General features: G+C 31.0%; 4 protein-coding genes and 1 long non-coding RNA gene across 10 annotated transcripts in view; 3 read left to right on the top strand and 2 right to left on the bottom strand.

Moving 5' to 3' along the window:
• Nucleotides 1–276: 276 nt before the first annotated feature.
• On the top strand, nucleotides 277–1,276 carry LOC139987741 (SOSS complex subunit C-like). 3 transcript variants are annotated; one of them, XM_072004347.1, is made up of 4 exons: nucleotides 277–361; nucleotides 717–844; nucleotides 912–1,036; nucleotides 1,120–1,276. In XM_072004347.1, exons 2-4 carry the CDS (start codon nucleotides 817–819, stop codon nucleotides 1,273–1,275), a joined length of 309 nt encoding a protein of 102 aa, XP_071860448.1. In that variant the 5' UTR covers nucleotides 277–361; nucleotides 717–816; the 3' UTR covers nucleotide 1,276. The 3 variants fall into 3 exon arrangements, with proteins under 3 accessions (XP_071860448.1, XP_071860447.1, XP_071860446.1); XM_072004346.1 differs by having other exon boundaries at nucleotides 308–470; XM_072004345.1 differs by having other exon boundaries at nucleotides 308–597.
• Nucleotides 1,277–1,438: 162 nt separating this feature from the next.
• Nucleotides 1,439–2,163, top strand: LOC139987736 (rRNA N(6)-adenosine-methyltransferase Mettl5-like). Its single transcript, XM_072004334.1, has 2 exons — nucleotides 1,439–1,778; nucleotides 1,849–2,163. Exons 1-2 carry the CDS (start codon nucleotides 1,439–1,441, stop codon nucleotides 2,139–2,141), a joined length of 633 nt encoding a protein of 210 aa, XP_071860435.1. The 3' UTR covers nucleotides 2,142–2,163.
• Nucleotides 2,149–4,635, bottom strand: Aldh7a1 (aldehyde dehydrogenase 7 family member A1). Its single transcript, XM_072004319.1, has 9 exons — nucleotides 4,336–4,635; nucleotides 3,990–4,206; nucleotides 3,724–3,911; nucleotides 3,447–3,646; nucleotides 3,255–3,370; nucleotides 3,034–3,162; nucleotides 2,846–2,955; nucleotides 2,456–2,716; nucleotides 2,149–2,389 (listed from the first exon to the last, which is right to left on the bottom strand). Exons 1-9 carry the CDS (start codon nucleotides 4,489–4,491, stop codon nucleotides 2,177–2,179), a joined length of 1,590 nt encoding a protein of 529 aa, XP_071860420.1. The 5' UTR covers nucleotides 4,492–4,635; the 3' UTR covers nucleotides 2,149–2,176.
• Nucleotides 4,614–10,220, bottom strand: Ebo (exportin ellipsoid body open). Of its 2 annotated transcripts, XM_072004304.1 has the most exons (16): nucleotides 9,785–10,220; nucleotides 9,126–9,329; nucleotides 8,822–9,013; nucleotides 8,576–8,735; nucleotides 8,202–8,458; nucleotides 7,959–8,125; nucleotides 7,573–7,879; nucleotides 7,400–7,492; nucleotides 7,149–7,317; nucleotides 6,935–7,073; nucleotides 6,496–6,854; nucleotides 6,102–6,429; nucleotides 5,828–6,025; nucleotides 5,476–5,754; nucleotides 5,238–5,403; nucleotides 4,614–5,160 (listed from the first exon to the last, which is right to left on the bottom strand). In XM_072004304.1, exons 1-16 carry the CDS (start codon nucleotides 9,785–9,787, stop codon nucleotides 5,083–5,085), a joined length of 3,099 nt encoding a protein of 1,032 aa, XP_071860405.1. In that variant the 5' UTR covers nucleotides 9,788–10,220; the 3' UTR covers nucleotides 4,614–5,082. The 2 variants fall into 2 exon arrangements, with proteins under 2 accessions (XP_071860405.1, XP_071860406.1); XM_072004305.1 differs by lacking the exon at nucleotides 9,126–9,329 and having other exon boundaries at nucleotides 9,785–10,219.
• Nucleotides 9,832–12,398, top strand: part of LOC139987743 (uncharacterized) — a 52,441-nt gene continuing 49,874 nt past the window's right edge. Inside the window, exon 1 of one of the 3 annotated variants that reach the window (XR_011799921.1) lies at nucleotides 9,832–9,927. This is a non-coding gene — a long non-coding RNA (uncharacterized lncRNA). Of the gene's footprint in view, nucleotides 9,928–11,288; nucleotides 11,333–11,353; nucleotides 12,206–12,398 lie in introns of those variants that run through there. The other 2 variants (XR_011799920.1, XR_011799922.1) reach the window with 2 other exon arrangements.

Here is a 12,398-nt window from a genome sequence, read left to right as displayed (position 1 = left end):
TCACTGATGTGAAGGAACTACGTTTCGAACATAGACTTATACAAATAGTCTGCGTGTTCTCTTAAGAACCAGTGAAGAGAACACAAGAGTGAGAGGGCAATATTCTGGGCTGTAATTCGGGGTATCAGTTTCTGTCTCTAGTGGGTATTTTGGTGGGAAAAGAAACGAGCGCGATCGTATCACTGATATATATATTCTATGGATACGAGATTCCGTGAAGCGAATTGATCACAGCCATAGTGGCTTTGGCATGAAGCGCCACTGTTGTTCGCCCAGTGTATTTCATTGCTCTCTATTACTGATACCAGTGTCCTCTATATTCATTTTCCCTCGCACCACTGTCTATGCATACCAATCCGATGTAAGTATACGCACACAAAATCAAACACGACAATACCTTACTATGTAGAATAAAGTTAGAGATTATCGAAGACACGTAAATATTTTACAAGCAACAAACTTTTGACATTGTAAATAATTTTATGTCAATAAAGAAGTAGATAAGTAGTTATAATATCGATAATGGCAGTTAAAGTATTGGTATAGAACTTCGTTTAAAGATATTTTTTAGAAGTTTTATGTTTTGATGAGGTTAAGGTAACTCAAAATGATCAACAATGAAAGTATTAGCATGATGGCGAAATTATAAATTGTCAGCAAAAATTTATTCAAATTTAATATCCCTTTGCTAAATGCGTCTTTTATATACTTTTTAGGTAAGATTTAATAATAAATTATATCTATCGCATCGTCAACGGCGCATTATCACATCAATCGGCGACGTAACCTATTTCCAATTTAAAAAACGAAACTTTGATGGCTTTTTCTCAATCAAATTCGAGAGGTAATACTATTTATAACTATTTTTTTCAATAAAATTGATATTAGATCTTTATTCTCACTGATTGTAGAATTACAGAATAGAAAAATCTTAGAAGAATTGCAATTAAAAAAACAATTGCTTTTAAAGCAAGGTGTAGCACCAACATTGAATACATCATTAGCTGTTACATCAACAGGTTGTCCTTCTAATTTGGTAAATATATATTTTATATATCATATTTGTTTAGAACGACTGATAAATTATATGTTTGCTTCTTAATCATCTGTATTCATTAGCCTCCTACACAGACCTCTGATGGTGTTGTAATGAATGCATCCCAAAGAGCTGCTTTACATAATGCACATGCAGCATCATCAGGTTACTTTGTAACACAGGATTCTTCCTTTGGCAATCTTATTTTACCAGTTCTTCCAAGATTTGATGCTAAATAAAAACACTAAATCGCAGCTTCAAATCATAAGTAATAAATAGTTCTACAGACTTTGAACAAGTGTGATAAAGTGATTTTTGATATGAAGTACCTCCTTCTAAGTGTTAAAAGTAATAGAACTAAAAGTATAATACTGGGTGACAATTGATGATTAAACAAAGAAAATGACTAGCATTACACTTCGCTGTTTAGAGGAATATTTGCAAGAATTAGAAACATTTGAGAAGCCAAAAATATTGCTTGAACAATATTGTACTAGTGCTCATATAGCAGCACGCATGTTGTACTATGCTCAAGAACAATTTGATGAAATACAAGGACGAACAGTTGCTGACTTAGGTTGTGGGTGTGGTCACTTATCAATTGGAGCGAAAATGCTTGAAGCAGGTCATGTGACTGGTTTTGAAATAGATTCTGATGCACTTGACATTCTCTTTAGAAATTGCGATGATCTAGAATTATATGTGGAAACTGTACAGTGTGATATACTACAATATCTACCAGGTATAGATGTATGAATATGTAAAACTCTTTTTTAAAAGTAAAAATCTTTATATTATATACAATTTTACAGGGAGATTCGAGAAATTCTTCGATACAGTTATTATGAATCCACCTTTTGGTACTAAACATAATGCAGGCATAGATATGAAATTTTTGGAAATCGCGACTAAATTAGCGTCAAATTCTGTGTATTCGTTACATAAAACAAGCACACGTAATTACGTTCTTCGAAAAGCTGCACAGTATGGAGCTAAAGGCAAAGTTATTGCAGAAGTGAAATTTGATATACCACGATCATATAAGTTTCATAAACAATACTCTGTAGACATTGAGACGGATTTGATACGATTTGAATTAAATTAATAAAATATTTTCATGACACAAATTGTATATTCTAATTACTCGAATTTCAAGCCTTGAGCCAATGGCATTTCATTTCCACAATTGAGAGTTATAGTCGAACGTCGCATATAATTCTTCCATGCATCGCTTCCACTCTCGCGTCCACCACCTGTAGCTTTCTCTCCTCCAAATGCTCCACCTATCTCTGCTCCACTAGTTCCAATATTAATATTTACTATCCCACAGTCAGAGCCATGTGCAGACACCCACTACAAAATATTTATGTTTCAATATTTTGAGACATATATAATGCAATCATATAGTTATATCCTTACCTGGTACATATTTCCTATATCCTTGGTAAATAGAGTACTACTTAATCCTTGTTGTACATCATTGTTAATAGCAATAGCATCTTCTAAAGAATTTGCTTCAAGAATATATACAATTGGTGCAAAAGTCTCTCTTTGAACAATTTCAGCTTTAGGTGATAAACCAGTAATAATGGTTGGTTCAACATAAAAGCCAACTCTGTTTATCTGTTTTCCACCAAATTCAATTTTCCCTCCATTTTGTAAAGCACTATTTATTGCTTGCTATAAATGATTGTTAATTATATTATCAGTTGATTATTTGTAGTTTTGTATCTTTATATTTTATATTTGTTAAATTATTTGTAAATCGTATTAATAATTGATTTCATGATATTAACACAACACTTGTACCTTATATTTATCTAATGTTTGTTGATTGTGTAATGGTCCATACAAAACATTATCATCTAAAGGATCTCCTACTCGTTCCAAAATACTCTTATATCCCGTTTTCAATTTTTCTATTAAATTTACACATTATCTTTTTATTAAATGCTTGCTGTAATTAGAGTTAATTGAACTAAAGTATAAAACTTTACCTAAAAATTCATCTTTTATCTTGTTGTGAAGGATTACTCTTCTAGTGCTGGTACATCTCTGTCCAGCTGTTGCTACAGAGGAAAATACTACTGCCCTAACTGCCATTTCTAGATCTGCATCTGGAGCAACTATTACAAAAGGTAATAGATTAAATTAAATTTAATATACTGTAATCATGTGATAAAGATATAATTATTGCTATTAGTATTGCTTAATTTACCTATTGTTGCGTTGTTGCCTCCTAGTTCTAACAATGATCTTCCGAATCGTTGCTGAACTTTAACAGCTACGTTTCTACCAACTTCAGTACTTCCAGTAAATGAAACTAGAGGTACACTATAAATAATAATAGTAATTGCATTGATTATGATATTACAAAAATTTACTAAGGTTTAAATGTATTACATCTTACCGCGTGTCGTTAACTATAGTTTCACCAACATCTGATCCACCTGTTATCATACATGCAACCGAACCTGGTACACCATTTCGTTCTAAGACTCCTGCAATTATTTTTGTAGTTGCAATAGAAGTCAATGGGGTAGTAGGTGCACCTTTCCAAACAACTGTATCTCCGCACACCATTGCTATAGCAGTGTTCCAACCATATACCTAGAATATCTTTTTTCTTAATTCTAATTTTTTTTTTTTTATTTACCAATCATTTTATTATTTCAAATTGTGCTTACTGCAACAGGGAAGTTATATGCAGAAATAACTCCAACTACTCCAAGAGGATTCCACTTCTCAAAAAGTACATGATATTTCCTTTCTGAAGGAAATATACTACCAGGGAGCATTCTAGATAAGCCAACAGCATAGTCACATATGTCAATAAATTCCTGAACTTCGCCAATACCTTCTGGCAATATTTTGCCTGCAATGTCATATATTATAATATTAAAATTAAGTTACAATATTAAAAAGTAGAATTTTGTGGATAAACAAAGCATACCCATTTCTAAAGACACTAATCGTCCTAGTGGTTTTAAATTATTTCGTAGTTCTTCTCCTATTTGCCGCATTATTTCGCCTCTTGTAGGAGCTGGCAGTGATGCCCACTGAGGCCATGCTTTACGAGCTTCTGTAATAGCATTACTTGCTTCTTGAGGTGTTGATGTTCGAACTTTTGCTATTACTTTACCAGTTGCTGGTGAAACTGATTCTATTACCTGCATTGTATCTTTAATAAAATTTCTGGTATATTGTAATTGGTATAATTTTAATTACTATTAACTAAATCAATAATATTAATTAAATTAAAAGTCATACGATATGATTAAATAAACAGAAAAGAATACTTTGCCAGATCCTCCCCATCGTCCATCATAAAGACCCGGATTCTCGGTTGTAAGACCTAACTGCTTTAAGAATCCATATTTTGGATCTGTTACTAAATGCCTCACTTTCTGTAATTGACGAATGTAGATGCTATTTCTGGACAACGCACGCATCATTGTTAGATATTTACAACTAACTCTTTAATCTTCAAGCCGCAATATAAAAAGACTCCGGGTTATCAAAACATCCGCTTATCGACGAAAAGAGAAGGGGTATGATAAGCTTAAATACCAGTAAATATCACAAAAAATTGGAATTGAGTTTAACGTTCATACATGTTACAAAATAATTACAATGCTAGTATGACACTAACATACAATGTTTTTTTAAAACCTGTAATAAAAATTCTCTTGCGTATATTCAGTTCTCCAACAGGAGTATGTTTCTTCAATAAAACTTCATGAAATATATTGAATTAGAAAGTATAAATGTAACACTTAAAATATTTAAAAAAGAGTGTTTTATCCTAACATTATAATAATGTTAACATCACAAAGTGATACGGCGATGATTGCAAGGTGACACAGAATTGTAACATTAAAAAACATTCGTCTCGTTACATGTTATGATTTAAAGATGTTTGGTATATGCCACGAGACACGGAAATTTATTAAAAATGTTGCTTTTTTAAAATTTCATTACTGAAATTTTGAAACTTGTATTAAATATGTCATCGTAATGCATCTTCGCATTGAAATGCAGCTGTTTCAGCCAGGTCGACAAAATTGATAACACCGTAAATCAGAAATTAACTGCAGCACTGATCTCGTCAAAGTCGGTTGATCCTATTAATACGTAATAAAGTCAATAAGAAAATTATTTATTAACTTACTTACGAAGTGATCTTTCTAGTTTTACTTACCGTAGATTTATCAAAGTTTCCTAATAATGTAGCTTTTTGCATATCATCTACACCTTCACAACTTGCCAAGAATGTTGGCAAAAAATGTCCGAAAAACCATGCTATATTAACTGAAGCTAAACTATGAATAGCAGTTGCAATCTCATCCGCCAATAAATTATGGGATCTAGAAATAAATGTTTAAAATATTTTATCACTTCAAGTGAAACAAATTATAATTCAAAAATATCCCACTAACTGTTGAAATAGAACAGTGAATAACGCCATTAGAAATCTCTCGAGTAAATGAACTTTGAACACAGCTCGTTGATAAAGCCGCCACCGTACATTTAACTGTTCTAGACTTTGTAGACTTTGACGAAATATGTTAACATCCGGCTGAAGAAGAGCTTGGCCGAAAGCTTCTAAAATTGCAACTAATTCTTCCTTGTGTTCGACGGATTCGTCTTCATCAGTATGACCGAGAGTGCGTAGTATAGAAGTATTATAAAAATATTGCCATCGATGCATAAGTATACTAAAACAAATATTTAAATTTTATTATTGTTACATTAATGATTCAAATAGCCAAAATATAATTCGTATAGTACCTGTGGAAAAGTTTTAATAATACAAGTGTAGTATCTGGATATGCACTAAGATCATTCCCGACAGCAGGCCAGACTTGGCCTAAACATAGATTAGTCACTGAAGGAACAAATGCTTTAAATGCATTACTAGGTGCTGATACGACCAATATTAAGATTTCTAATAATTGATCTAATGCAGGTCCCGCGGATATGTTTTCTCTGTAAATGCATCAAATATGAAAATAAAATTATATGATATAAATTAAATAAAATTGTTAAAAATGAAATGATCTACCTAGTATAAATGTGTAGCATTCCTTGAACTGCATTTTGAGTAAACTCAGGGCCTAGTTGCTGTTGTAGTACTGAAAACACTGAATGCAAGAAACTAAGCAGAATCTCGCATACGCTTTGACATCTTATCATATATGGCAATAATTCTAATGTTCGATTAATAGTTGATCCTAAACACGAATGTAACATTTTTTTTATCGTTGTGGATGAGGCAGAACAGTCTTCTAGTAATTGAGTTAATGGCACTACTGTCATTGAAATGGTAGATTCCGAAGGTACAGGTTGTCCTTCTAAACCGAGAGGTGTAGATAATGTCGATACCATCGTGCCTACATGGATTGAAATGATACATGTATTATTAAGATTTATTACTTAGTAAGCATTTAATTACTTACCCAACAATCTTTCTCTAATAGATCCATCACCATGTGGTAAGACAATTGCATTTACTAATGCCCTTCGTAGTACTTTTATTGTATCAGGTTTGAGGAATGGATATGTTACCATTGAAATTAAGTTTCTAAACGTGGGTTCATCCCATAAAACAGGTTTCAACATAGCAGTGATACTTTGGAAAAGATGCGTGGCGGAATGAGTTAAATTCGCTGGTGGTGGATTGTCACAGAATGTTGTATAATCTAATGCTAAAATGCATGAATCAATACATCGTTGACATAGTGATTCTTTTGTCTTTTCTGGCCTGTTGGCTATCCAATGGCACCAAGCTTGGAGTGATGCTAACAATTGTGAATGGCTGGTCAACAAAACGGAAAATTTATATAAAATGCGTTATATTAAAAATTGCATAAAAATACTTATATAAACATTACTTACACTTCTATAAGATCTATTACAATTGCAGCTGGTTGCAATGATGCTTTGTACAATTGGTTTGTCTTGGCAAATTTACAGGCATCTAATGTTTGAGACACTACTTCTTCAGCTAATGACTGGTCAATACTCTGATCATCGCCTTATTTTTTATTAAACAATTATATTGTGCTAAATCATAATCATGATATTATTATATGTATAAGAATTAACTTACCAAGGAAAAGTGAATACAATCTAGCTAACGCTTGAGTAGTAGAAGCTAAATCTCGTAAATGCGCGTGTACATTTGATGCTTCTGATTCGTTTAACAAAATAACTTGATTGTTAGCAATAACAGCACCTAATTCTCCAAACATTATTAATCCTTCCCTCCAAGAACGATACTAAAAAGGTTTTACACAATTAAAAACTGCAAATTAAATGATATATATATATATATATATATATAATTGATGAAAATTTTACCAATAATGTGAAAATCGGAATCGGAGAAATATCTGCTATTTTCGCCAAACACTCTATATTACATCTTAAGAAATGCTGCCACTCTGTTTCTTCCTATAATAAAAATATACAAATTAAAATAGATCTAAATTAAAAACAGGACAAATACGATTAAATTTTGTAGATTTCCTTACATTTTCGTCTAAGCTTTCTGTATCAAGATCTTTCAATGTGCGGGTATTGAGCTTAAAACTCATTTTTTGCAATACTCTCTCGGCAAGAGCTAATGATACTGGTGAGTACCGAGACTGAGTGCTTTCTAAAAGTGTAGTCCAAACATCTAAGCATCGTAGATATCCGTTTACTGTTGAGCATTGCTGAAAGGTATGATGGCACAAAACTTCTAATAACGTATTTACTGGAAATTTCGGACACGATTCAACTCTCTTCAGATGATTTGTTACAAATAATTGTAAGAACTCTGTCAGCTTTTCCATATAACTAGAAATATAATAATTTTTTCACAAATATAATGCCTTTAGTTATAAGAATTTGTTAGATGCATCACATCATTCAATACCTTTCATTTATAGAATCCAAACGTTCCAAAAATTGAAATAATGTGACTCCATTTTGAAATATTTCTACTAATAATCTATCGGTTACGTCGGGAGAACATAGCGGTCGATATAAAAGTTCATTTATCGTAGTCACAGCTTGTACGGCCATTTCAATCTGTTTGCCATTCTGTTGATAAAACATATGATTAATATATTTCTTAATTAAATTACAATATATTGTGATATTTGATACACAATCCTACCATTGAATCGTGATACCTGGCACAGGTAAAGATAGCATCCAGTAAATTTGTAGAGATATGTTCTGATAATTCAATCCAACTAAAGAGATGTGCTAGCACATCCAATGTTGCTATACACACTTCACTAGTTCCTGTGGCTAGCCCTTCTACGTCTAAAATAGCTCTTGCAGGTGCTACTGTTTGACCGCTAGTGGGTGATGGAGGTGGTGTAACTGTTCCAGAACGACTTTGCAATTTTGTTGCTTCTTTTAAAAGTACTATAATAAATATTTTAAAATATTTTAAGAAATATTTTAATAAATATTAAACAAAAATAATAATTACATAGCTTTTTTTAATGAAGATAGAAATAATGTAAGATATATGAACTACACCTGTAAGAGAATCCAAAGTCAATGGTACTTGAGCACTAAGAAATCTAAATAACTCATTTTTCCTTTGTATTGGTAAATCTTCTCTTGGAGTGGCTAGTTCTTCCGAAGCTGTTCGCAAGTAAATGAGACCCAACAGTCTTGTATGCTTGTGACTTAATAACTATCAATGCATACAAGGAAATTAAAAGTTAGATCGAAACAGTTAATTGAAAACTTGAAAAGTTAAATGTTAAAATATATACAAACCTGTAAGATATTTGAATAAAAATCTGGATAGAAATGTGGCCAATCGTGCCTAGCAATATCTACAACAAGTTTGACTACTTTGTTTCTTACAAAAGGAGCTACACCTCTTTCTAATGATAATGTATATAAAGTTGATCTTGTGAGAGCTCTGTCTTCCCATGGCAGTATTGGCCATCTTCTCCCAATTGTCGTCTACAATAATTTTCATTTCATAGCTAATTTAATTTTTTACCCTTTCTTGAATTGTGAAAATTTTACTTTACGAACAATTGAAATAATGGAATTCAATTGTGTTAGTTCATACCTCTAATGTAGATAAAGCAAACATACTGACATAATGATTGTTAGTAGAAGACAAGAAATGTAAACATGGTCTCCAGGAATCAATTTGTCCTGCGAATTCCTGGAAACTTCTTTCAATTATACGTTTTCGTTCATTTGTTGTTTCTGGAGAGAAAAATTCAGTCATCAGATGCTCCAAATTCTGCAGAGCAACTGCATCATTGTCCTGTAAATGTAATATTTACTTTGTGTTTCAGTAATGAAACAAAATATCAAAATACCAAACAAGAACTATGCTCAATATTATATGTGATAGAAATTGGAAATTATGAAAATAATCTTTTGATCAGAATTTTTTAAATTTTTCTTTATGAAAGTGAAAAACATTCTCAAAATATTCCTTAATAATTTTCCTTTATTCAGTTTAATTTAATAATTAATGATAATTTTGACAAAAGAATCTATTCATTTCCTAAATAGTAAATATTAAGAGATTTACGTGTTATCTTTAAAACCCATTAACGATATATCTGCATTTGTTTATAAAATAATTCACATTGATTATCATTCATATAATTATTTAACGATAACGTATATTTTATTTTAAAACGTACATATTTATTTTAGAACATAATATAATACGTGTGTTTAATTACATCAAACGATAATTATTTCACGTACCATGATAGCTACAGTCAAAGAGCGTGTATTGCTATAAATGCCGTATATAAATACACAAATCACACAAGGTTAGGCTCTCACTTGTCAAACGTCATGTTTGAACCAACAAAGTTATTAAATACTCTATCTCTCGAATCCTGCATGTAGGTACTTAGATACCACATGAATACATTTAGTATACTTATATTTCTGACATATGTGTGTACAAATATAAGCCATCATATACCATTACTAGATGTATACCATTACTAGATGTAGCCAATAGTAGGAAAGAATGAAAAAAGCAACCGTTTTTATTGAAGGTTCGTTTTAGAGCTTTGGTTCCTTATTTTAACCGCGAAAAATGAAGTACTTGTAATGTCACTTGAAATTTATACGATTGTTTTTATTTTATAGGATTATATACATATAGGTAAGTATATAATTCTCTGTCGTATCTCTCCCTGGTTTTTTCACATCTACGATATTTATTTCTATGCCTTTCTTTCGTATTCCATAACTTCATATTCCTTTTCTATTTTATACACATTGCTGTTTTGTATAAATATTTATATATATCCAGTTAGAAACCGATATTTGTTCTTTACTTAGTAAGAAATAGATAGCTCAAACAGTATCTCCAAAAAAAGAAGAATAAACATAGCCGAGATATGCATATCTATCGCATAAACAGATCTATTGCACAACGTATCACATAATTGTGCAGTATGTAGTTGGTGAAATGACGTCTTTGATTAAATTATTAAGCAATAATGTCGATTAAAATAACTTTGCCGAGAATTGTTTTGAACCTTACACTGCAGGTCACCTCTGATATTTAAGATTATTTATAAAATATGTATTGCATTACGTGAGAAGTGAAATATAACATAAATTATATACGATTCTAGAACCTGTTTTCCGAATTATATACTATACAAAATTTTGTTAAATTCAATGCAAGCAGGTATTGGTCTAGTCTTTATCTTTACTTACATAGAAAAATGTAAATTCGTGTCATATAATCTAAAGACTACGTAATTTCCGTCTCCATAACTTCTGACTTTAACGATTCAGGAGAATTCTATCTATAGAAAATTTTGATATTTAATTAATGTTCTATTTATTTATTTTAATTACTATCTAAGTATATATGTATAAACATACACATGTACGTTTGTATTTATCGAAAATGTTATCTTATCATTTTTGTGTCTCACGCGACATTACCGACTCGGTGTTGAGAAAGACTGTAGCGCCAGTGAAATGATGGCAAACGATAAAATGTGTAATTATATATAGCGACATTACGATATTCGATTATTATTGATATAATTTTGTGCAATCAATCTATTGAAATATGTCATATCAATCTATAATCTATAAGATTTAACGTGACAGTAGGAAAAGAAGAAAATGTGTCATCAACTAAAGATTGAAATCAACAGGTTTTAGATTTATTTTTACATTGTCAAATATTTCTATGATTTCGGGGTGTACAGAAATGTAGAAATAGGGGAAGCTATGAAATGCAATACCTTTTTGTGCTTCACAATTTTGGAGATTTAGGTGAGTAATCAAATATAATTATGAAATTTCAAATTAGTATCATAAACGAAATAAAGAATTCTATGTGTCTATAATAGTTGCCATCTTTATATATGTTGAATGAATAAACAATTTATTGAAATGGTAATTCTGAGCAGGAGCTATTCTGCTCTTAACTTTTCAATGTGATCTGCCCGCTCTGTTTCATCTCCGAAATTATTAATAACGTGAAAATTATGCTTATCTCTTTTATTCTTGCTTCGATTACTTTGAATATTTGTCGAATTCAGTTCATCGTACTTTTTTTAAATTCTATCAAACAAAACAACATATGTAATTAAATTAATAATTTAATTAAAATAATCTTTAACATAACCTTATACACGAAAGTAAAACAGAGTTGCTCGCGTTGAAGCAAATTGGATTTATATACATATTTAGTCCGAGAGATTTCGTAAATAACTGTTAACGATATATGCCTAAAATTGTTAAGTTGAAGAAATGTTTAATAATTTCAATTAAGTTACTTCTACCATACATGAGATATAAAATTATTTAAGATTAAGAATGTTAAAGTTATAGAAAATTTTTAAGTTTAGTCACATCACCTTTATTTGCGTAAATTTCGGTTATCCATCGATAGCTCGAACTGATTGCTTGTCAATATGAAAAAAAGCAAAAGAACTAAAAGGTATTTGATAGAAATAGCTAAGATAGGAAGAAAACCATACTGCGCTACGCGGTTAATTTCGTTCATAGTCCGCTTTTGTGGCTAGAATATAAATCAAGTTCAGTTTATACCTTGGGAAATCCTCAACGTTCGCGGGAGAATTGATTTGTTACCATACGTGGTTTATTCTCTGGATAATATTAGTCAAATGTTCATTGCTTAATGTGAATGAAATGTGACGTGCAGATGAATGAACAATATATACATATATTAATATTAAAAGATTTATAAGTGTTATTATAAGGTTGGGCTATTATTATTGGTAAAATACACACAAATGTTATAGACCATTTTTCTCGAAAGTAAAGTTTCATATGATAAACAGAGTTATTTTCTTATTTTAATTTTCTTTGAAAT

This window comes from Bombus fervidus, chromosome 5 (assembly GCF_041682495.2).
Source record: "Bombus fervidus isolate BK054 chromosome 5, iyBomFerv1, whole genome shotgun sequence".
NCBI lineage: Eukaryota > Metazoa > Arthropoda > Insecta > Hymenoptera > Apidae > Bombus > Bombus fervidus.
Note: the sequence above shows the minus strand (reverse complement) of the source record. Positions and strands in the feature narration are given on the sequence as shown.

Bases quoted from the DNA above. Each gene is read 5' to 3' on its own strand.
- LOC139987736 (XM_072004334.1), top strand. From the start codon at position 1,439: ATGACTAGCATTACACTTCGCTGTTTAGAGGAATATTTGCAAGAATTA. The intron at 1,779-1,848 runs GTATAGATGTAT...ACAATTTTACAG, and splicing joins TATACTACAATATCTACCAG to GGAGATTCGAGAAATTCTTC.
- LOC139987741 (XM_072004347.1), top strand. From the start codon at position 817: ATGGCTTTTTCTCAATCAAATTCGAGAG. The intron at 845-911 runs GTAATACTATTT...CACTGATTGTAG, and splicing joins TTCTCAATCAAATTCGAGAG to AATTACAGAATAGAAAAATC. The intron at 1,037-1,119 runs GTAAATATATAT...TGTATTCATTAG, and splicing joins CAGGTTGTCCTTCTAATTTG to CCTCCTACACAGACCTCTGA.
- Ebo (XM_072004304.1), bottom strand. The intron at 9,014-9,125 runs GTATGAACTAAC...AAATTATTGTAG, and splicing joins TTGCTTTATCTACATTAGAG to ACGACAATTGGGAGAAGATG. The intron at 7,318-7,399 runs GTAAAATTTTCA...AAACCTTTTTAG, and splicing joins TTCCGATTTTCACATTATTG to TATCGTTCTTGGAGGGAAGG.
- Aldh7a1 (XM_072004319.1), bottom strand. From the start codon at position 4,491: ATGATGCGTGCGTTGTCCAGAAATAGCATCTACATTCGTCAATTACAG. The intron at 3,912-3,989 runs GTATGCTTTGTT...ATGACATTGCAG, and splicing joins ATTAGTGTCTTTAGAAATGG to GCAAAATATTGCCAGAAGGT. The intron at 2,956-3,033 runs GTAAAGTTTTAT...TAAATTTAATAG, and splicing joins GATAAAAGATGAATTTTTAG to AAAAATTGAAAACGGGATAT.